At 37.8% G+C, this 25100-nt stretch overlaps 1 protein-coding gene and 1 pseudogene across 1 annotated transcript in view; one reads left to right on the top strand and one right to left on the bottom strand.

The window, feature by feature from the left end:
• Ehhadh (enoyl-CoA hydratase and 3-hydroxyacyl CoA dehydrogenase) overlaps positions 1–24804 on the bottom strand; it is a 32507-nt gene extending 7703 nt beyond the window's left edge. The window contains exons 1-5 of the mRNA XM_010624225.3: positions 24336–24804; positions 15181–15284; positions 12047–12219; positions 8451–8562; positions 4548–4652 (exon numbers count right to left, since the gene is read on the bottom strand). Coding sequence (XP_010622527.1) covers positions 4548–4652; positions 8451–8562; positions 12047–12219; positions 15181–15284; positions 24336–24409 — 568 coding nt within the window. The 5' untranslated portion in view covers positions 24410–24804. The remainder of the gene's footprint in view (positions 1–4547; positions 4653–8450; positions 8563–12046; positions 12220–15180; positions 15285–24335) is intronic.
• On the top strand, positions 20791–22814 carry LOC104862469 (annotated as a pseudogene).
• Positions 24805–25100: the final 296 nt, after the last annotated feature.

Genomic DNA, 25100 nt, shown 5'->3' with positions numbered 1-25100 from the left:
AAAAAAAAATTAAAATTTTTTTTTTTTTTTTTTTTTTTTTGGTATTGGGAATTGAACTCAGGTCCTCATACTTGCCAGGCAGGTGCTACACCCCTGAGCTATATCCCTGACCTATAAATTTTTTACATACACTTTAAAAACTGAGTATCATTCACATACCACAGAGTTCATGTGGCTTTTTAACCACATATTTCATAACTGACTTACTGATACCTTTAAGGTTGTAGGTAGTGTTTCATGCTAGGTGGAAAAAGTCAAAACTCAAAAAGTACCTCGGTTCTCATCCTCATTCTTTCTACATCAGAGTGTGGTGTCCAGAACATAACATCAGCATCACTAGGCACTTGTTAGGCAAAATCTTGGTCCCCATCCTACATGTGCTAGCACAGAAAGTAAAGAGTGGGACCCCTGTAATCTATGTTTTAAGCTGCTAAAGAGATTCTGAGGCAGTGAAGATAGAGAACAACTGTTCTAAGGTTGAGACAATTGTTCTATTTTCATAAAATTTTATATTTGCATATATGTATAATTTACTAGTTCCATTTATTTAGTATTAGAATATTAATATTTCGTATAACCTGCTCATCAAGTCAATACATTGATTTATTTTTTGGCAAATGACAACATACCAATAGTTATATTCAAATGCAAACAAAAAAAATGAGGGAAGCATACAGGAGAAGGGCAGGGTAGTTCATGCCTTTAATTTAGCACTCTTGAGATGCTGAGGCAGGAGGATTGCATAGTTGATCCCAGCTTGGCCAACAGGGAGACATGGTCTCAAAATAAAAAGGGGAAGGGTAGTAGTTTAGCACAAAGGTTCTAGATTCAATCTTCAGTATGCCAGGTAGATAGGGCACAAGATCTCAAATGGAGAAGGAAAAATAAGCATAGCTAAAGAATATATTTGGTGAGATAATAGATGGGAAGTAAAGATAAAATTCTGAGCCAATCCTTTGTTAATCTGCCCTATTTCTCTACCTTACAACTGTAGCATTTATCTATGACAAAGCAGTACCAAGAAATAGTGGTAGAACTTCAAATAGTGGTAGTCACTAAAAAAGACAGTATAGGTCCTAGAGTTTTCCATGGGATTCCAACCACTAAATCCTAAAACAGACAGAGTGAAGTTGCTCAGGTTGTGTCAAGGACCAGACACTGAGGACCCAACCACTGTAGCCTGTGTGTTCTCAGAATACGGTTAGAAACCAATTAATTTTGTAAAAGCTTTCCCTTTTGTGGATGAATATAATAAAGTCCCAAAAGAATACTGGTTGTGGTCCTGATGGCTTCTAAAATGAAAGTTCTGATGTGTGAATGGAATTGGCTTATTGAGATTTACCATCTTTTGGGTAATGAATCCCCTAAAATTAGATCTTTGAGTTGTTTCTAGTATTTTACAATGCCAAAGCTTCAGTGATTGTTACTATATTCAGATCTTTGTACTTCAGTCATTATTTCTGTACAGTCATTATTTCTGTAAATTACCATGAATAGAAACACTGTGTCAAAAATTATAAACTGTTAAGCCTCAATACATGATTTCCTAATCGTCCTCTAGGCAGGATGGATTAAAAGCAGTGTACTGAAAGTCACTTAAATTTTCTTTTTTTTTTCTTTTGGTACCTGGGATTGAACTTGGGTCTTTGTGCTTGCAAAGCAGGGGCCGAAACCACTGAGCTAAGTCCTCAGCCCCAAAGTCACTTAAATTTAAATTCAACTTTACCACATTATTTTCTTTGCCAAAACTAGTGACTTTTAAATCATTAATATTTCTTCATTGATCAAGCTTAAAAGCATTTCAGAGTTAAGTATATACTTCTTTTACATCCCAGCAATACCATTCTCAAGTATTTATTCAAGAGAAAGGATTATATATGACTATAAAGACCAGTGAGGGTCCAAAGTAGAAATACATAGCGTCCATCAACTGATAAAGAAATTGGTGTTTACTCCTACATGGGATATATTCTGTAGTAAAAAGTAACCTAACTTTGAAACATACAACAACATGGATGAATTTCAAAAACATTATGCTAAGTGAAAGAAGCCAGACAGAAAAGACAGCACACCAATACTGTATGTATGATTCCATCCATATGAAATGTTAGAAAAACATAAAACTATAATGACAGAAAGCAGGGCAGTGGTTGGCTATGGCCAAGGGTAAGGTAAAGGGATCCCGCATAAGAACACTTTTAAAAGTGATCATATGTGGTAGTGGATGCACTACTAAAAACTGTTACCAACATTCACCACTTTTCAGTGAAAATGGATGATTTTATTGTGTGTAATTGCAACTCTAAGCTGACAGGGCTGCTAGATTTTAGAATCACAAAGCCAATCACATTCTATAAAATAAACAAATGAATACATAATGCTGAAAAAAAAAAGAAAGCCAAAAGTAATTCTGAAATGTTGGAGAGAACTAACACAACATAAGCTAGTAAAAAGATCAAAAGCAAACACCATTTATTAAATTTGGAAGAAAAGCTATTGTTCTTACATTTTTGCTTATTTCCTTTCAACTTTGTGTGTATTCATAATAATCCACAAAGCATATTTAAATTTATTAGTGCTGCTGAGGACTGAACCCAGGGCCTCTATCATGCTACACACTCTACGACTGAGTTGTACCTCTGATCTACATCCCCAGCCTTATAAATATATATTTTAGACATTTTACATCACAAGAAATTTTGTATTTCTCTGTATACTTTTTATGATTTAATTTAAAATTATTACATGTAATAATCCAAAGCCAGAACCATGAGGTGAATTTCCAAGTTTTAAAGTTAATGATGCCTTGATATTTGGATGCCACCAAGTGGACAAACTAAGTAATGTTTCTGAGATTGAACATTTTATGTTTTACACATTTAAAAATGTTAATTTCATGTTTAAAATTAACTTCAAAAATTAATTTTTAAACTGAAATAAAAAGTGAAACCCACACCATTTAATAAGTGTACTACACTATGATCCTTATCTATTTCTTGAAGTAAATTAACTCAAATCAGAATCTGAGGACATCAGTTAAGGAAAAGAATGTGCTATCAAATTTGAGATGTTTACAAACTAAAACCACAGGTGTGGATGGTCCACCTGGGTCTGTCTTCAGCCCCAATCCAGGACTTCCAGAGGCAAACAGCCTTTGCTCTGAATCATCCAAACAACTTCTAACAAAGAAGGCAGCCCTGTCAGGAAGCACAATGATGCAGGCCTGGTGAAGGAAGAGAAAATCATCAAGGAATCCACTAACCCGTGGGCAAGGACTAGCTGACTCTCTTTAGGAGTCACCAGTGTTTTCTCCATATAGTTCCTCACCTCTCCAGTGCAAGTATCACTATGACATTGAAACGGTAAATAACTGGACCACAGAAAAAAGACAGATGACTTGAAGAAAAGGTCAGGCCTCTTTTAAGGGACTGTCTTGGAGTGGATCCTGAGCCTTTGCTGCCACCAACAACGGGACATGCATACACTGTGCACCGCCTGTAGCCCAGTACTGCTTGCAGTTATTTTCTCTGGCAATCTTTCCCTATTCCTTCTTGCTCGTTTAAAGTTGACAACCTCCGTAGGCTGAAAAGAAACTGTTTAAATGCAAACAAATTTGAATCATGCCACTAAAGGAACACTTAGAGTTGAAAACCTCCTAGGTCTGTGAAGTGAGAAGCCCTGGACAGTGAATTTATAGCTGAGACAGAAGCTGCAGATCTACCTTCAGGCTGAAATGTGTGTGCCCTCTCCTGTTTCAAAGCTAATTCTATTTCTGAACTGGAAAATCACTCACAATTAAAAACAAAATTCCAAAGGCGCAAAAGGGTAAACTGGAAAGATTCCTTCCACCTGTTTCCGCTGGCTGACTGGCACCATACCTGAGCAGGTATAGTATTTCTAGTGAATCCTTACAGAAATATTTAAATATTTTGTGCATATACAAATATTCACCCCCTATATACATTCTATTCCATCCGCCCTTTTTTTTACATCAACAGCAAACCAGCAAATACAACGCTTTTTAAAATTTAATAATATATATGGGATATATATATAATATACAATACATATATAGTTTATACCATAGCAATACATTTATTTTAAAATTGTAACATAATCTATCACATAGATGTGCCATAAGATATTTAATGAGTTCTTTATTAAAATGGACATTTATTTATTCCATTAGGATCTTGTGTACTATTATAATTAAGAGTGTAAAATAGGAAGAAAAGGGCTAAAGGTGTAGGGAAAATGGGACAGGTAGGGGAAAGGAAATAAGGGAAAAGAAAAAATATGAGAAAATGAAAAAATGGAAATAAAGAGTTTGTTAATGGGGAGGGGACAGGGGGTGAAGGGAGGGCAGGGACAAGGGGAAAAAATGAGAACCAAGACCTGTCATGTGAAGGTACAGGATCCCAGTAATGAATGTAACTGTATTATAGACCTAGATTGTACCAATAAACTCAATAAAAAGAAAAAAACAACAAAAAAATGGACATTTAGCTTGTTCTCATTTGTGAGCTTTTCATTTATTATCTTCTTACCTAAAATTTTCTGGGTGAATTTGATTGCCTCTTTCAGTGAGTCTGAGTTCACAACTTCATCCAAAATACCCAACTTAAGTGCTTCACCTGCCAAAATATGTCTTCCTAAAACAAATCATAGAACAATATGAGATGAAAACAACATTTCTTTCTCTAATAGAGTTGTCTTGCCAGGATATAAACATTTCATATTAAGTGAAGTAAATGAGAACTCCCCTGACTACTTAAGTAGAAACATTACTGCAGACATAGCCACAAAACTTTAAATTCAAGCTCCAGCTCTAATTTCTACAGTTTGCTTATCCATGGGAAACTATCAGGACTCTAATTTTCTTTATTAATAAATAAGAATAATTATGCTTACCTCAGTAATTCTGAATATTAAGTGAAAATAATATTGTCTCCTTATATTTTGTAAATCCTTATAGAAGCACTTTAATACCTTACAAATTTCTGTGGAATATAAATGATAGTTGATTTCAGATAATAGTAATAAAAATGTTGGCAGCAGAGGAGCAGCAGCCTGGCCTATCCTGTATCTGCCACACACTAGAGGCTGCTAATCAACTGATTAGCAAAAAACATAGTTCTCAAATATGAACACAGTTGAGTGGGTGGAGAAAAAATATCAATTAAGTAGATGCATATCAAGTACCATGGAAATAACCTATGGCAGATATGGTGGTTTTCTGCCCCCTTTTTTGGGTTACCTATCATCTCATTCTTTTCTGGTGAAATCTCTGTTGTGTGACTTTTGGAGCCCTGCTTCCTCCTGGGGAAGTTGAAAAGGAACCAGAGATGATTAGACTACTGGTTCTTCAGTCCTGTGGCTCAAGCACATGTTTGATGAACTCAGTGCTCTAGTGACAGTTCTTAGTGTGGAGTCATTGAGACAAAGCCTCTGCAACAGTTTAAATCTCATTCCACAGGTGGCAACATCCACCATGGAATGTTACCTCACTGAAACTTGATAAGCATTTTGTATCGCCCCTAAATTGTCTGGGCAGTCCTTTACTACCTGTTAATATGGAATCTGATCTGCAAATTCTGATATAGGGATTGGAATCATTAAGGAGGGAAATATTGACACATTGCTTTGCTTTCTTGCCAGCAAAAGCCTGCCTTCTGAAAAGTGATCATCAAATCAGTCTTGTTGACAATAATTTCAGTGTCTTCCTCATTGTTATACAGCATTTTGGATGCCATCTTTGGGATAAAACCTCTAATTCTGGTTCTCAGGAATCCTGCTGGCATTCAAAAGTCACAGGTGTTCACACTAACAGAATTACACTTTGCCTATTTGTGATACCTATCTGAAATAAGCATAAAAAAGAACCTTCAGCTGGTTGGTGATATGTATGTACAACCTAAATCATCAGGATGTGCTTTTTTTTGCAGTATTGAGGATTAAACCCAGGCTTCATACTTGCAGGGTAAGTTTACATTGTAGAGGTCTTTCACTTCCTTAGCTAGGTTAATTTCTAAGTATTTAATTTTTCTTGGTGCTATTATGAATGATATTTTTTCCTAATTTCTCAGTGTTTTCATTATTAGTATACAAGATTGCTCTTGATTTGTGTGTTGATTTTGAATCCCACTATATTACTGCATTTTGTTATTAATTCTAAGAATCTTTTAGTGGATTTTGGGGGTCTTCTACCCATAGGATTATGTTATCTGCAAATAATGATATATAATGATAATTTGGCTTCTTTGTTTCATATATGCACACCATTTATTTCTTTTTTTGCCTAATTGTGCTAACATTTCAAGTAATATGTTGAACAGGAGCAGTGATAGTGGACATCCTTGTCTTGTTCCTGATTTTAGAGGGAAAGATTTCATTTTTTTTTCCATTTAATATGATATAGGTTTTTTTCATAAAAGGCTTTGTCAGATTAATTGTTTCTATAGCTATTTTTTCAGTGCTTTTATCATGAAAGGATGTTGAATTATGTCAAAGGCTTTTTCAGCATCTACTGAGATGATCATATGTGATGGTTTACATTTATTTATTTGCATAAGTCAAACCATCCTTGCATCCCTGGGATCACTAGAATGAAGCCTACTTGACCATGACGTATGATGTTTTTGATGATTCATTGCATTCTGTTTGCCATTATCTTGTTAAGGGTTTTTGTGTCTATTTCTTTAAAGAGACTGTTGTATAGTTCTCTTTTATGGTTGGATTCTTGTTTGGTTTGGGAATCAGGGTAATGCACTGTGGAAATGCAATGTAGGGATGACTATGGGAGTACTCCTTCCCTTTTAATTTCATCAAAAAAAGCTGAGCAATGATGTTAAAGCTTTTCTGAAGTTTTTGTAGAATTCAGCCGTGAATCAACCTGGACCTTAGCATTTCTTAGTTGGTAGATTTTTAAATTACTGCTTCAATATGATTGCCTGTTATTGGATTACTCAGGATTTTAAAATCTGCTTGGCTCAGTTTTGGTAATTTCTACATATGTAGGAATCTATCTATTTTTTCTGAATTCTCCAATTTATAGGCTTACAGGTTTGTGAAATAGTTGTTAATAATATTTTTTTTTTGGCATTGTCTGTTGTGATTTCATTTCTAAATCTGCATTGATTTGGGTCTTTTTTCTCTTTTTCTTGTTAGATTGGCTAATGATCTCTTTTGTTTATTCTTTCAAACAACCAACTCTTCATTTATTTAGTTTTAGTTTTTGTAACCCTGTCTTCTACTTCAGTAGCATTTATAATCCTCATTTAAAAGAACAAAGCCATTTTAATGCATACAGATTCAGATTACTTTCTAATTTCCCTCATCTATAACAGTGTTTTTATTATAGCTTGTTTCAAAACATACAGATTACTATTAGCAACACTGAAACATTTTAGTCTTAGTAATCTTCTACATTCTTAGAAATTATAAAGCATTCCAAAAAGATATTGTTTATACATATTTATCAATATTTTTGTATCAGAAATTAAAACAATTTTAAAAGGTATATATTTTGAATCATTTTAAAATAATAAACTCATATTGCAACATTGTATTCAATGCAATTCAATGTATGCAATTGTATTCAAAATAACTATACAAAGTTTATTATTTTGCTCTTTTTATTGCATGTTCTTAATGATACCATCTAACACCAAGATCCTACTCTTAGTTTTACTCAGAAAAAGACAGTTTGGCAATAAGACTTAGCTAAAAATTACAGCAATCTTACTATGTCTAAGAGCGTTCTAAGCACACAGAATGTATTAATCTTTGCAATCTTGACTACCATGTGGTAGAAACTCATATCCATATATATATGAAAAATCTGAGGAATAGAAATGTACATTTACTAACTCAGGATCTCATAATTATGTTTAGAACAAATAGTTGTACATGTTCTTTTTTCTAAAATTACCTCAACTGAAAGTCTTTTTACATGTCTTACAAAATATGTATATGGTATATCTAGGGTTTAGTGTTATATTATTCACATTCCCAATTGAAAAAGAGAAACTTTCATTTGTACATGATGTCTTAATATTTTGGAAATGAACAATTCAGTCATTTGCACACCAAAATGTGAATATTATAATCTTAGCTCCTGTGGGTAATGAAATTTCTGAACCAGATCTGAACACACATTTCTTATGTGAACCTCAGCATCTATAAATAGTCACTTAAACTATAATGCAACCCCAAATTTGATTAACACTTTGGATACATTTTCCTTTAAAAGACTCTCACATTGGATTTTCATGGAAATTTTGAGGTTTCAGAGAAGGTCTTTCCATTTTTCAGCTGATAAATTTGGTGTTCAAGAAGGTAAAGCATTCTCTTAATATGATGTGGATAGGAGGAGGCTAAGAGAGGACTTTTCTGTATCCTGTACAGTTCCTCGCACTAATCTAGACATTGCTAGCAAGGTTCATACCAACCTGAGGTAATTAAGTCAAGGGCAGCTGGAATTCCAATGAGTCTGGGGAGAAGTTGGGTTCCTCTTGCACCGGGAAGAATCCCTATTGTGACTTCTGGGAAACCAATTTGAGCCTATCAGAGATTGAAAGTAGAAAGATCATTACAGGGAGATAATACCCACATGCAGACAAGAATCCTCTTAGATTTCCTCTACCCTCGAAAAGCATTGTTTCACTGAATTCCTGGAGTTTCCACTGGCCAAATCACTGTATACCTTCTCCTTTAAGTAACAGCATAAGCAGAGCTGTGCTAAGTGTTGATGTTCAAACACATTTCCACTTCCTGGCACATTTTTTCTCTGAAGTTATTGTGACCTGTTGCAAATACCAAAAATAATACCCTCCAGTAAAGCTTTCTGGGGGCTGTGAGAGACATGAAACACAAGAATATGAAACGTACCCCTACAGATTAGGAGAGAATTCCTAGCATGACTTCTGGGAGCTCAACCTGAACCTATTAGAGATTAAAGGTATAAAGGCCTTTATACCTATTATAATGGGTAATGTGTTCAGTTTTCAGACAAAGTTCTGTGGATTTCTTCACTTTCAAAAAACAATATTTCACCGAATGCAGCAAATGTTGCTACAAGGCAAATTAGTGTATGTACTCTCCTTTAACAGCATAGACAGAGTGAAGTCTTCCTGTTCTTCTGGCATATTTTTTTTTCTCTGAGGCTACTATGACCTGTTTCAAACAACAAAAATAATACTCTCCAGTAAAGCTTCCTGGGCTGCTGCAAGAGCCAGGAAGCACCAAAAAAAGTAAAAAGACAATCCCACAGAATGTGTGTGAATATTGGCAAACAATAGATGTGATATAGGACTTTTATGTAGAATGTATAAAGAATTTTGCAAAAGTAGAAGGACAATCATTTAAAATTGGCAAAGAATCTGAATTTATATGTCTCTAAAGAAGATATACAAATAACTAATGAACACACAAAAAGATACTCAATATCATTAGACATCAGTAGGGACTTCAAGTCTAAACCACAATGACAATATCACACCCACTGGAATGAATATAGTCTTTAAAAAGGAGAAAATAACAAGTGATGGAGAGGATGTGAAAACACAGAATTCTCATACAGTGCCAGGAGGAGTGTAAAATGATGCAGGCACTTCAGAAAACAATTTGACAACTCCTCAAAGGTTAAATACAGAGTTAGCATGTGTTCCAGCAGGCTATTCTCAGCTATAAACCCAAGAGCAATTAAAACAGATGCCCACAAAAAGTCTTGTACACAAATTTTCAGAGCATTGTAGTTCATAAAAACTAAAAACAAAGAACACAAACATCCATCAACTAATAAACAGATAAACAAAATAGGGTGTATTCATACAAAGGAATTATTCAGCCGTGGAAAGGAACAGTGACCTGATCTATGTGACAGTGTGGATGAACCTTGAAAATACAATGCTAAGGAAGAGGAGCCAATCATTCATGTGAAATATGCAGTGAAATGAAATATGTACTAAGCCAGTCATTCAAACAAAATTCATTCATATGAAATATGTAGATAGGTAAATCCATCGACACAGGAAGTAGATTAGTGGTTGCCTATCTTTGGAGGAGAAGGATTGGAGGGTTACTGATAGAAGATACTAAGTTTCTTTTGGGGGTGATGAATAACTCCCAAATTGGCTGTGGTAACTGTTGTACAACTGTTATGGCTTGTGTCTAGATGTCTCCCCCAAAGCCTCATGCAGTCACAGGAGGGACTTTTTTCAGAGGTGGCTGGATCTAGAGTATGTAATGCTGGAATTGATTGATAATGCAATCCTAGGATCAAGGGCACTAGGAATAAGGGTGTGAGTGCTGCCCGCCCTGAGTAGCCTGGATAAGATAGATGTAAGGGATAGATAGAGCTGTGATCAACCCTTGTTGCTTTGCTACCTTCTGCCCACCATGAACTGTTTCTCTTCTGTAATACCTGCCTGCCATGCCACCCTGCCTTAGAGCCAGCTGATTATGGACTGAAACTTCTACAAACTGTGAGCTCAATAAACCATTCCCCTTTTAACTTTGGGTGTTGGGTATTTTGTCTCAGCAATGAGAGAAAAATAACTAAGACAACAACTCTGTGAATGTGCTTCTCTTTTGCTATGCTAAACACTTTAAAATGGGTGTATTGCATGGTAGGTAAATTATACCTTAAAAAAGCTCACAGAGGGGGCAAAAAAGACCAGGCCATACCTCAATCCAGACAGGACGGTGAGCTTGAATTCTTACCACATTGCCTTTCCTGCTATTTAAAAGTAGCCAAAGGTCTGTTGGTCATTTACAGTTGTAAGGGTGGGAAGAGGAGGCTACTTAAATGCAGATGGCTGGATACTGAGACTACTTTGCCAACAGCTCTGAAATACCTTGCATATTTTAGCTTGTCTCACGGGAGCTTATTGCAACTCAATCACCACGTGTATTCCTCACTGCTCACCCCCGCCTCCATTTACTTGCTCCCAACTCAGATCTCTACTCATTCTGCAGAAGGTCAGGGTGAGAAGGACACAGAAGAGGTAAACTTCAGACATACATGTGTCCTTATAAACTTTTACTAATATTAAAACATTATAAGGAAATAAATACATTAAGGTACAAGTTGAGTATCCCTTATTTGGACTGCTTACAATTAGAAGTTTTAAAATTTTAATTGTGGAATATTTGAATATACTCAATGAGATCTTGGAAATGACACTAAGTGTAAACAGTATATTCATTGATGTTTCATATGTATTTTACCCAGATTTCCAAAGGTCATTTTATACAATATTTTTAGTATAGCTGTCTTTTGACTTTCACGCGGTGTGCAATTTTCCCCTTGTGGTAGCATATCCACACTTAAAAAGTTTTGGAGTATGGAGCATTTTGGATTTTGGATTTTTGCACTAGGTATCTTCAGGGTTTATCTAGGAAGTTTGAAAATATCATGAGTTTCTAATTATTTTTTTTAAAAGACTTCTGCAGTAAAAGATACATTACCATCATTCCCCCCTTAAAATTATCCCCCTCGTTGTTTTTGCCATTTTCTGAATCAGTTCTGGAAGTCCTCTTGCTGACTCAGTGTCCCAAATTGATTCAAAATGTTTTCTTTTCATAGTCATTTTGACTTTGGGGAAGAACTAGAAATTGCACAGTGCCAGATCCAGTGTATAGGTGGAGGTGGACGCACCATAGTGTTTTATGTGCCTGTATTTCTGATGGATAGTACTCAGCAGCAGCATTCACTATGTCTGTTGTCACACCTCATGAAGGAAGACACTCATAAAATAGGAAAAAGATCAGAATAGAATGGAATTCGACTTTGATGGTGATTTTAGAGCTAAAGACAAGGGAAGACAAGGAGCAGAAGACTCAGAATGGTAGCTGTTCACCCACTAGAATGGAAGTAGTTTCATCTTAGTCACACAGACTACTATGGGGCAGATTAGCATCAGTTCAGGAGATACCCAAGACTTGTTAATCAGCAAGTTAGCCATTTAAAACGATCACCTCTGATGTATTTCCTGCATTTAGGAAAGCATGTCCACCCCAGGCCCACATGGAGCTCGGCTGTTACCTGTGCGTGGGCAATCCTGTAGTGACAGCCCAGGGCCAGCTCCAGTCCCCCTCCTAAGGCCACGCCTTGGATGGCCGCCACCACGGGCTTTCCATATCTCTGAATTTCATCTACTAAAAGTCCCAGTCCTTCAGCAGAGGATGTAGGAGCTCTGAAGCTATGGATATCCGCACCTAAAGGACACAAAGACAAGGAGAAGAGAGTTTTGAGAAAGACTTAGGCTTTCTTGTTAATTTGAAGGGATTTGGTCACCGTCTAGAAGGCTCAAACCTCTTGGGGCCCTGGAGACACAAGAAAAGAACTATTCTGAGAAATAAAGAGCTAAATAAGAGAATAGTCTTCAAATATTTACCAGAAATTCTGTAACCTTTGAAGATCTGTTTTCCCATGCCATAGGTAGCAACTCTATCTAGAGGCAAACTTAAAAGTACAGGGAAGAGGAATAGTTCTCAGCCAAAGACCCTCATTTTGACATTGATTTGGCCCCTCTCAGTTTTTACATGACCTTCTTCATCACAGCAACTTAACCCCATATCTTTGTTAGGAGCACAAGTCATTATAATATAAAATTTCAGGGTAACTGCATAATATTTATAATTTATGTGTTAATCAACTAGCTAAGAATAAACTCTTTATAGGTTTTTATGATTCATAAAAATAAAATATTTCTTGCTCATCCTAATAAAAATAATACAGTTATTTCAGAAAATCTGAAACATGTACAGAGTTATAAGAAACATGATGATCACGCAAACTATTATCACACAGAAATAATACAATATTTTGGCGAATTCTTAGTTTTTCCTCCTATATATTTTTTTGTATGTGTGACCTTGAGTAAGTTTTTGTTTCTATCTCAAATGACTGGTATAAGAATTAAATAAATACTTAATAAATATTTTTAATATTGACCGTATGCTATAAAGTATTTTCATATGATATTACATGGAGTGAATTTTTTCTCATAGCATTATCTCTTATTTGGATCATTAAGCTTGGCACAAAATTAAAAAATTAATCTGTGTTTACCTATTTCTTTTTGCATCCCTTTTCAATCTAGGAACTATATTATTGGGGACTTTTGAAACATTATTGAAACCTTTGTAGTAGACTTTAGTTTTTTTCTGAAAACAATCTTTTTAAAATTTTGGTTTTAGGTTTGTTTTGTTTTTTGGTACCAGGGATTGAACTCAGGTCCTTGTGCTTACGAGGCAGGTGGTGGAACCACTAAGCTAAATCCTTGGCCCTGGTTTTGGTTTTCGAGACAGGGTCTCATTATGTAGTTCAGGCTGGCCTTGAACTCACTATGTAGCCTAGGCTGGCCTTAATCTTGCAGTAATCCTGCCTCAGTTTCCCAAATACTGGAATTACAGGTATGCATCAACCACACTCAGATTTCTAGTTCTTAAGTCAATTTTGTTAAGTTTTATTTGTCTCCTGGCTCATAATATTTTCACTGTGTTTTTCAGTGACAGCAGCATCTGCACTGATAATTTTTGGTAACTCATCAGATGCATTGTTAGTTCTGTGTTTTGTTTTTTATCTTGATCTCTCTATCACTTTAACAGTCTCTTCAAAGAACTAACTTTAACATTATTGTTTCTCTTGATTCACATTTGTTTTCTATGTCATTAATTTCCCTTTATTTCTTACCTTTTTTTTTTTTTTTTGCCAAATTTTATCATATAGATGCTTGGCCCATTTTCAGATTTTTTTCTTTTCTAGTATAGTCTTTTAAATCTATACCTTTCCTGGTTTGTTTTACTTAATTTCATCCCCTCAAGTTTTATGTTTTATGTTTTCACTGTCATCAAGTTCCAAATATTTTCTAAATTCCATTATGATTTCTGTTCTGATTAATAGGTTAAGATATGGATTTAATTTATAGACACATAAAGATTTCCAGATATATTTTTCTTTTAGACTTCTAGTTTAATTGCATTGTCAGGGAATAGATTCTAAATGAAGTGTATTGAGACAAGCATTTTTCCCCCATGGTGTTCGATACTGAACCAGGGGTCTTGAGTACACTAGTCACACACTCCAGTGCTGAGCTCTATCCCAAGCCCAGCACAAGCTTTTATCTTCCAGTGTCTGGTCAATTTTTCTAAGTATAACAGATGTATCTGAAAAGAATGTCTATTTTCCAAAGTTGGTGTGTACCATTCTAGATATTCTCAGTAAGGCTGGTTTGATAAATCTTAATGTGTTTCTAGAAGAACACCATAGTACTTCCATTTACAAACTTAATTCATTCCACAATTCTGGGGAAGATGGCCATGGTTGTGTTCATCACCAGATGGGGAGAACATGAACAGTAGCAAAATTGTGCCAAATACTTCTGTTTGTGAACCAAACTGTTTACAAACAGAAGTGTCTATGAACTGAGGTATTACTATAATTTTTTGAGGCCATGAATTTAATTACATTCTATCTTCTACCTCTTTCTTACAAAACAAACAAACAAACAAACAAGTTCACTGTAATTCTGATCCCCCTTTCTTTGCCCTAAAGACATCAGTTTGTGTAGCCAACCTTAAAATTCCAGACAGAGAGGAAGCCATTTCATAGTTGGTTAATCCTGAGAATATTATTTTAATCTCTGAAGCTCAGCCTTTTGATCTGTAAATGGAGACTGTAGGATTTACTGAGGATTAAAATAATATGTGCCACATTTACTACTAGTGAATGAATAACCTACACAGTACCTCACATAGCAGGCAAGATGAATGCTAATTATTATAGCAATTAACATTTTAATATTTATTGGCATGAGCCCAACAGCTGGCTCTTTTCAGGCTGTCATTAACATACATTAAATACCTCTAGCTACAGGTGAAGCTCTGAGAGGGTGGAAGAGACATGCAGAACAGGTATACAGCAGCAGGTGTCACAACATCAAACCTGGCAGTAGCTGCCCTCCAAAGGCCAACCCAATATAAAACAGACGAAGGCCAGTCTTCTCTGAACTTCTCTTGTGAAGAACCCATCCCTTTCTTCGCAACAGTTTTCCTTTCCGCTGTCTTCTGCCATACCCATACTAAGTTAGAGCCCATGGGGACAGCTACTGCAGTGTCAGTCTCAGTCTATGGCTGGATTCTAGAGCTAGTGAGAGAGGGTTAGATACTAGTTACCTGCACAAAAGTTGTCACCTGCTCCAGAAATCACAATGGCTTTTATTGTGTTGTCCAACGCAGCTTTCTTTAGTCCCTCTCTTATTCCACGGATTACAGACAAACTGAAAGAAATTCATAAAGTAAGTTAGAATTAAGTTTCTACCATCCCAGGGTTTTCCCTTTCTTAATAATGAAAAATGAAACATAGACATAGTGGGTAAAAACCATAGATATTTACCGTTAAAGTTTTCACTCATTTGTTCAACAAATGTATCTGTGGTGAATGAAGCACTGAGTTGATTAAATGAATCCACGAAAGGAATGTTATTTTCCTGCATGCTGCTTTAATTTTGAATACTTAGAATTTGTACTAGCCAGTTTTAAAATATTACTATACATCTCCTCTGTATGGTGCAAGGAGTTACCCAGTAAATGAACACAACTATCAGATAAGGCAATGAAGATGAGTTCTGTACTACAGGTACAAAGAAAGTGATGTAGAGGATCTGAGGAGGACAAGAGTATTTTCCATTGGCCATAATGGCAAAGTAGGAAAAAAGTGGAGGAGAAGCAGTCTACAAGATGTGATGGCTACTAGGCAACTCAAATGTCCATTCCTTTCACCTTCTTCAAAGTATTAAACCATCTGGTTTGTTTTTAGCTGGATGCATAATATTCCAAAATAAGGACTGTATTTCGTACCCTACTTGAAAGTAAGGTTGACCCAAGGCTCTTCCAAGTGGGATGAAAGCATATTTGTTATATAGTTTTCTGGAAGAGTCTTCAAAGGACGGGGTGTGCTTTTGCCTTTTTCATTCCTCCTTACTCCTGGCAGAAATACAGACATGATAGCTAGACTGGGAGGAACCATCTTGGACTTGAAGGTAGGAGCTATTTATTCAGATGGCAGAGCAAAACAGACAGAATGGGGTCCCTGATGATTGTGGGGCAGCCATACAATTCCAAGACACTGCTGTGAGAGAAATTAATGTTTTACAGTTGGGTTTTGTAGGGTGTTTTTTTGTTTGTTTTTTTTTTGTACCAGTGATCAAACTCAGGCCCTTGCACTTGCAAGGCAGGTGGTAGAAACCACTGAGCCAAATCCCCAGCTTAATGTTTTACAGTTTAACTCATTATTTCTCTGAGGTTTGGAGGCTTGTTTTTGCCGAACCTAATCCTGCCTAAGTTAGGAGGTAAAGACAAGGTCGAGGAAAGACAGCACCTTCAACAGTAGATTTTACTGTTTCTGTATGTGAGGGTTTCATCCACAGAAGAGATGGCTAAAAGCAGTATCAAATAAGTGTACAGTAGACAAAGAGAGCTGAGGGCAGTTTCTCCAAATATGTCTTCATTTAAGAAGTAGGAGAGGCTCAGCACAGTGACCTAGCAGCAAGGGAACTCAAGTCACAAAGACAAAAGAGAAGAGAATTTGCCAAGAAGCAGGAGACCAATAGGAACAAGGGAGGCTTTAAGAAAACCAGGGAAGAAGCTGAGCCTGGTGGTCCACGCGGGCAAACCCAGGCAGAAGGATCGCTGCAAGTTTGAGGCCAGCCTGACATACAGGGTGAGTTCAAGGCCAGCCTGGACTACACAGGGAGAGCTTGTCTCAAAAAAAGAAGAAAAAAAAGAAAACAAGAGGAGAGAAAGGAAGAAAAGAAAGCCAGTAAAGGAATGTTTAAAGGAAAAATGATAGAAGTAGTATGAGTAGAAAATTGGAGCTGGGAAAATCATTCCTCTTCACCCACTAGAGTTTGGGCAAAGGTAAAAAATAAAATAACAAAGACCCAGGAAATCTTTTACGCTGTAGTGCTGTAGTTAAGAGCACGTAAGAGGCACCCAAGCTGGGGTGCACTTCCTTTAAAAATCCCAAAGCCTGATTTATCTGTGCTGTGTTTTTTATTTCTCTGTCACTCCAACACCACTTTTCTGTTTGTGTCACCTTTCTTGTTTCTGCTGGCACAGACTTGCCCTGAGCACATCTTCCGTTGATCTCCAATGAATGTGGCTTCTTTTCATTGACCCTTTTGGTGTACACTTGCAGTTCACTGCTTGCTGGACACAAGAACCTGAAATCTATCTGTTGGATCCACCACATAGTAACAGAAGCAGACTACAATCAGTTTTGCCTTAAAATTCTGAATCTTCTAGATTAAATCTGAATTCCTTAGTAGGATAAAAAAGGGTTGAAAACAACTGTAAAACAAAACAGAGAAGAACAAACTACTGTAAAAGTCACAAAAGTGTAAATAAGGATCAAAATATGTAATTAATATCTGTAATAGGAAGAAAAGGTCTAAAAGAGTAGAGGAAGTGGGAGGGGTAGGGGGAAGGTAAAAAGGGGAAAGAAAAAATGTGAAAAGGAAAAACATGGAAACAGTGTCTTTGTAAACAGGGAAGGGTGGAGGGGGTGAAGGGAGGGCTGGGGAATGGGGAAGAATAAGAACCAAGATAAGTCTTGTAAAGGTACAAGATCCCAATGATGAAGGTAACTGTCTTGTATACCTAAATTATACCAATAAAGTTCATAAAGATTTTTTAAAAGTCACATCGCTAAGACCAGAAACTAAGACATAAATTCTTAAGAAATAGAGGAAATACTTGTGCTGTGTATAATTCCCTTTCACCTAGTTACTTTTCACATTTTAACCTGCAGAAAGTCAAACAAGACCTCTTGCTTTCAACTGGTTAATTAGAATCTAAATCGATCATGAAAAACAGATTCTCAAACATTACATAATATTGAGAGGAAGGATTACACAACATCTGTGAATTGTTCCTGAATCTCTGCCATCCCCAGGATAGCCAGACCCTTTATGTTATGGTCTATTACATGAAATAGTAGGAAAAAGTATATATGCATATCTTATGCATATCATTTCTGAGTATTTATAACAAATTAGCATAAATGCTATATAGTAATTATAAGAAGAAAAAGACTATATATTCAAGACACAACCATCCCACATTTCCATCATTTTACCTACATTTTCCATTATATCTACCAGTTGTTAGGGTGGATATGAACCCAGGGGTACAGAGGACAATTCTGTTGCCTTCTGAGTACCAAGTAGCTACAGAATGACTCCAGATTTCCTCCATCAGTAACACCGAGTACAAGAGAAGGGTTTTTCCCATTCTAACCAGCTCTTTGTGTTTTATTCACCACACTCAAACAGGAAACTTTAGTTTCAGTTATACACTTGTATGTATGTATGAGTCTTCATCTCTTACGTAAAACATGAAGTTTCTAACTCTGTAAATTACAGTTTTTAAAAAGCGTGAAAGCCGCTATTCTGGACACAGGCTTAGTAATCAGCCATGGAAAGAGGGATGATAGCATTCACCTGAATGGAAGGAAACGTGACCGGCTAAACTATCAATAAAGGCTTTAAGCTGTTGTTGGGGTTAAAAAATGAAAATAAGCATATCTCTATGAGCTATGAAAAGATAACCTCCCAAGAAAATTAGAAATATGAAGAGGAAGGAATGACAGAAGTGTACCTATGAAGCAATTTTTTTAAAAATTGAGGGACCTGTTGTGTTTGAACTGGGATATAGTCCAACCGATTTTAGTACACAGAGTAAATCTTAAGCAACAACGAACTACTGTAAGAGTCATACTGTCAAGACCAGCAACTCTGAGACAAAATGTTAGGGAGAGAAGGAGCCAACTGTCTACATGCATAATAATTACCTTTCATCTAGTCACTTTTCACCTCATAACTTAGGAATATCAAGCAAAATTCTTGCTTTTGACTAGTTGATTAGAAATCAAGTCTCATCATGAAAAAAGACTCAGAATCATGACATTATAAGAAATCTAAAAGGCATACACAGTCATTCCTCCGTCTGTAGGAAACTGGTTCCAAGACCTTCTATTTTCCCCACTGGGATACCAGAATTCTTATATTCTCTATTCTGTGAAATAGTAGAGTATTCGCATATAACTGATCCTTTTTGATAGCTTTTTTTTTAGTGAAACTTCATCAAAGCATTGTGTGGCTTCTGACCATTATTTTTCAAACAAAGGACTAGAAGAGATTGAAAGTAGAATATGCTAAACTATATAACATGTAAGACTATGTGTGATTTCAGAAAAGTTTTTAGCTATGCACATACATGTATGTATATGTCTTGAGTTGTCACATAAAATACAGTTTCTTACTATTTGGATTACAGTTTGTTTATTTTTAAAGTGTGCAAACCATTGTTTTGTGAGACAAGCCTGGTAATCAGTCACATCCTTCACTTACAAAGAGGGTTAACATTCATCTGGATAGAAGGAAGTAGGGCTGGAAAAACTAGCAATATAGGAGGTAAAATGGAAGATAAAGTATTTTTTTAAATCTCTTAGCTAGGAAGAGTTAACTACATAAAATTAAAATAGGAAGGTAAAAGGGAAAGAAGGGAAAACAAACCAAAAAAAAAGCCTAGTGAACTTGATGAAGACAGGGGTATACACCCTACTTAAAATGTTTAGAGCAAGACATACTGAAGGGACAGGGGACCGTGTGCTTCACATGGAGAAGGTCTTCCTAGTCTTCCCATGAAGCTGAAGCAGATCCTGAGCATCAAGGCCTGCAGGTGGGAGCTTGCAACAGGCCTTCTGACTAATAGGAATGAGGATGTCTAACGAGGTAAATGCCAGTTCACACTCTCCGTCTCACTTAATCCTCACAGCTTTCTGAGGTAGGTAGACTGCTCAGGATGTGGTGGAAGAGCAAGTCACATGCCAGAAACTTTTAAATTCATTATCACAAAATATTGTTAGTTGGTTATTGGACTTCGGAACAGTTTTTTCCTAAGGTCTTGGTGGCCATGGTTCCCATTAGGAGCAGAGGCCACAGCCGATCCCTAATCTAGTGATTCTGCCAGAAACTTTTAAATTCATTATCACAAAATATTGTTAGTTGGTTATTGGACTTCGGAACAGTTTTTTCCTAAGGTCTTGGTGGCCATGGTTCCCATTAGGAGCAGAGGCCACAGCCGATCCCCTAATGTCTAGTGATTCCAATCAGTATACAGACAGACCAGAACTGATACAGAATTACACTGCTTATGTTTCTCTTTTTTAAAACCAACCTCAATAATGGGCTAGGGTGCAGCTGAGACGTAGAGCACTTGCCTTGCATGTGTAAAGCACTGGTCTCAAACTCAAGTATACCTCCATCTCACCCCCCGCAAAAAACCCAACATACAGGATATTTTACATTTCTCTCTTGGAGTGGCAAATCCTTCTATCCCTGTAATTATTGCATTAGTAAAGGCACTAATTCATATATAATATTGTACTAGAGATAAAATGAAATTTGATAAAGGGATAAAGTCAGTTCATATTAGCATGTCTGGGGCAGGGATTTACCTTAGTGGTTCTGCCAAGGTCCTGAGTTTGATCTCCAGTACCAAAAAAAATAAAATAAGCAGGTCTCCCTCCTTTCAGTTTCTTTTCACTCCGGTAGCATGTGATAAATTTTTTAATTAAAATTCTTTCTGTCTAGGTTACATAAATTCTCTATAGATTATAATTTCCATTAATCTGAGTCTGTAAGTGGGTGGCTCTTTCCAAGGCTGCCACGGAAATATATTCAGAGACATGGACAGACAGCAGCAACCTACCTTCATTAATTTTCCAAAAAGACTGCATTGACCTCACTTTTAAAAGAAATTCTGGCTCTCTTCCTCTTGGAAAAATTGCTGCCTAGTGGGCCCTACTGGCAGCCATGCGTAGATGAACCCTGGTGCCCCCAGGGAGACCTACACCCAGACATGACCTAGGCAGTGCTCCAGGAGAAGCTCAGCCCAGTAGGCCAATCCTCTCCATTCAGGTCTACAAGAACATGATCACATGCTGCTCCTTAGGCTGTGTGTAGTGAACTTCAGCAGGAGGAAATGGAGCATGTTTTGGACACCATGGGTTTTGATGTTATAAAGGGCAGGCCAGTTTGCATCGTGTGGTTTGGTAGTATCCATCGCTTCGCCAAAGTGAAGCAGGTAAATTCATTAGAAATTTAGATAAGTCCCCTGATAATAAAGCACTATGTGATGCATTTTCTGCTTTTGTTAACGTCCTTCCTTGTAAGATAGTTATGATGAAAATGGTTCCAAGAGCTATGGATTTGGATGTTTTGAGACACAGGAAGTAGCTGAAAGAGCCATTGAAAAAATGAATGCTTCTAAAATGATTGCAAAGTATTTGTTGAATGAGTTAAGCCTCATTAAAAAATAAGCAGAACTTGGAGCAAGGGCAAAAGAGTTCACTAATGTTTACATCAAGAATTTGGAAAAGATATGGATGATGAGCACTTTAAAGTATCTCTTTGGCAAGTTTGGACCTGCTTGAGGTCTGAAAGTAATGACCAGTGAAAATGGAAAATCCAGAATATTTGGATTTGAAAGCTTTGAGAGACACGAAGATGAACAGAAAGCTGTGGGTGAGATGAATAGCAAGGAGCTCAGTGGAAAACAAACTTATACATTGGTCAAGTTCAGAAAAAAAGTGGATCGCCAGATGGAACTTAAACACAAATTTGAACAGATAAAGCAAGATAGGATCGCCAGCTACCAGGGTGTTAACCTTGACATGAAAAATATTGGTGATGGTATTGATGAACATCTCCAGAAAGAGTTTTCTCTGTTTGGTACAATCACTGGTGGAAATGTTGTACCAGAGGGTGGTTGCAGCAAAGGGTTTGGTTTTGTATGTTTCTCTTCTCCAGAAGAAGCCACTAAAACAGTTACGGAAATGAACAGTAGAATTGTGGCCACCAAGCCACTGTATGTACCTTTAGCTTAGCACAAAGAAGGGCGGCCACCAGGCTCAGCTCAGTAACCAGTGTATGCATGGAATGGCAAGAGAACAAGCTGTGCTCAATCCCATCATCAACCCCTACGAGCCAGCACCTCCTTCAGGTTGCTTCATGGCAGCTCTCTCCCATTCTCAGAGCAGTGCTGCAGACTGTCCTCCTAGTCAAATACTCAACCAAGACCAAGTCCTCGCTGGAGTGCTCAGGATGCCGGAACTCATCCATTCCAGAATACACCTGGTGCTATCTGCCCAGCCATTCCTAGACCACCACTTAGTACTCTGAAACCAGCTACTCCACAGGTTCCACAAATCAACACAGACAACAATCCCACATTCTGCAGCTGCTGCTGCTACTACTCCTGCGGTCTGCATCATTCCTCAGTACAAATGTGCTGTGGCTGTCCACAGCCCTCAGCAGCATCTTAATGCACAACCACAGGTTACCATGCAACAGCCTGCTGTTCATGTACAAGGTCAGGAACCTTTGACTGCATCCACAGGGCCACACCACCCCCAAGAGCAAAAGCAAACATTGGGTAAAGCTCTGTTTCCACTTCCTCAAGCCACACATCCTACTCTTGCTAGTAAAATCACTGGCATGTTGTTCAATATTGATAATTCAGAACATCTGCACACTCTTGGGTCTCTGGAATCCCCATTCTAAGGCTTTTGGGGGGGGGCGGGTGCCAGCGATTGAGCTCTGGTCCTTGTGCTTTTGAAGCAGGTGATGGAACCACTGAGCTAAATTCCTGGCCCTCCATTCTAAGGCTGATGAAACCGTAGCTGTACAAGCCCACCAAGCTAGGAGGCTGCCTCGAAAGCAGTTAATGGTATCACTGGTTGCTAGCTGTTTAAAATTGATCAGGGACCACAAAAAGAAACTCCTGCTTCACTGAAGAAGGATATCTAAACACTGAAAAACTTTAAGTATGAAAATATTGCAAAATATAAAATAGATAAAAAGGAAACTTTGAACCTTGTGTACCAAGCTAATGCTAGGTCTAGCAAAAAATGTCAGTCATAGATTACCTGATTTAAAGGTTGGGAAAAAATCCTCACAAGAATAGTAAAATATAAAAACAAATTCATATTTTAGAGGTCCTGGGAGAAGACTTTTCAGCAAAGTACAAAAATTTAAAGCAGCCATTTCTTTAATCTTGTAATTTTTCAGTGTAGAAGAGCTCAGGATGTCAGTTCTGTTTTAAGTAGCAGAACTGATAACTGAAACAACTTGGATTATAAAATTCTTGCTTTAATACAAATTCCTTGAATAGTGAACTGTTTAATAGGCTTCTTCAGACATGGATCCCCTAGGAAAGCATACAGGATCTGAAATTTAGAACAAATCAGGAAAAATAATTTTGCATTTCTGGTCAAGGGACAATTCTGCTTTATTCTTTGCACTGGAATTCAGTGGGATTTATTTATTTGCAGTGCTGGGGGTGAACTCGGAGCCACATGAATGAAAGGCAAACACTGTACCTTTTAGCTACACCTCCAGTCCCTTACTTTATTTTAAATACATGTTTAACCACTTTATGGTCTGATTCCTAAAGCATTTGGCCATAAATCAACAGAGCAGCACGCATTCAAGACTGGTGCTTGAGGCTGGATCAAGGTCCAGGCTTGTACTAAGACCTTTGGATCTGAAAGTTCTGAGAAGCCAAGTACCAAACAAGCAAAGAGTTCCACACGAAAATACCATCCACAGACCCTGCTTCTCCACTCATTAGCCATCACTCAGCCTCTGCTTCCTGACCAGTCCAAAGCTGTCTTCCCCAAACAGTTGAAGATCTCATGCACACCCATGTTTATAGTAATACAACTTATAACGCTAAGTTATATATAGAAGTAGCCTCTATGTCCCTCAGCAGATGAGTAGATAAAGAAAAAGTGGTATTTACACACCAAGGAGTCTTATTCTGCCATAAAAGAGGATAAACTTGAGTTACTTATAGGAAAATGGATGCACCTTGCGACTGCAGTGTTAAGTGAAATACAACAGGCACACAAGCTTAAATATCACGTGGTTTCTCTTCTATGAGAATCCCAAATTATAAATTAAAGCAAAATAAAAGGCAGATAGTAGGAAGTAGGGAGATCGATCTTTGTCAAATGGGAAGGGGGTCAAGAGATGGAGGGAGAGGGGAGAAAGCTACCAACTACACACCAGAAGTGTAAACATTATGTACTGCAAACATGTACTAATAAAAAATATTAAAATTAAGGAAGAAAGGAGAGGCCCTGGCCTAAACCAGTTGCCTCATCTAGTAGCGTCTTCAGTTGCAACCAGCAGAGGGAGCCAGAGCCACCGAGTCCAGCAAAACCGCAAATACCCGCAGCTGCACCGAGGGACCCAGCCTTTTACCTGATCGTGTTTACCGGCGGGTTTCGGAGGCGGATCAGCGCCAGCGAGTGGGACAGCCGCAGGTACTCAGCCATCTTTCTCTGTCACGGTGGCGCCGCTGTTGTTTGCCCGGAGGCTCAGCCACTTTTCCGGGTGCAGTCAGGAGGGGCGGGGTCCTCTGGGCCAATCGGAGCCGGGCTCCGCTTCCCCGACTCCACCTCGCCCCCTCCTCTCCTCTTCCACCCGGGCTCCTGTCCAGGGTGCCAGCCCCGCGCTCCTCCTCTAGGTTACCTTCCACCTAGATTACCTTCCTCTAGATTACCACAGACCTTCTCAGAGGCGACCCTGGAAAACGGGCGGAAATGACTTGCTGCTTTGCGACTCCCGGGAACAGAGACGGCAGCTTCTTGGGACAAGTTCTGGGTTCGTGGAGTCGGGCAGCATTCATCCTCGGGACCCTTGTGGACAGGGTCACAAGTTAAGCCCCAATAGTTATGTCAGATGATCCACGTCTGAAGCACACAAACCAAACCTCATGCGCTTCGCCCAGAGGAGGGCGGTGCCAACATCAACCAAGTTTTAACGAAACAGTCTTCTTCAATGTCCTACAATATATGGCACCCTGAAGCACTTATGAGCTCCTTGTCTACCCAATTCTGCTCTCTTTCTTCTTTTGTCCCACCTATGGGTTGGGATTTCTAGTCCTTTCACTGATCCATGAACTGAGCACCTATTCTGCGCAGAACTACATTAGAGACTAAAAACAAGCAAGACCCCGCCCCTTCC

This window comes from Fukomys damarensis, unplaced genomic scaffold (genome assembly GCF_012274545.1).
Source record: "Fukomys damarensis isolate Sample0158 unplaced genomic scaffold, DMR_v1.0_HiC HiC_scaffold_12, whole genome shotgun sequence".
Classification (NCBI taxonomy): Eukaryota; Metazoa; Chordata; class Mammalia; order Rodentia; family Bathyergidae; genus Fukomys; species Fukomys damarensis.
The sequence above is the reverse complement of the archived record's forward strand: the minus strand, read 5'-3'. Positions and strand labels throughout refer to the sequence as shown.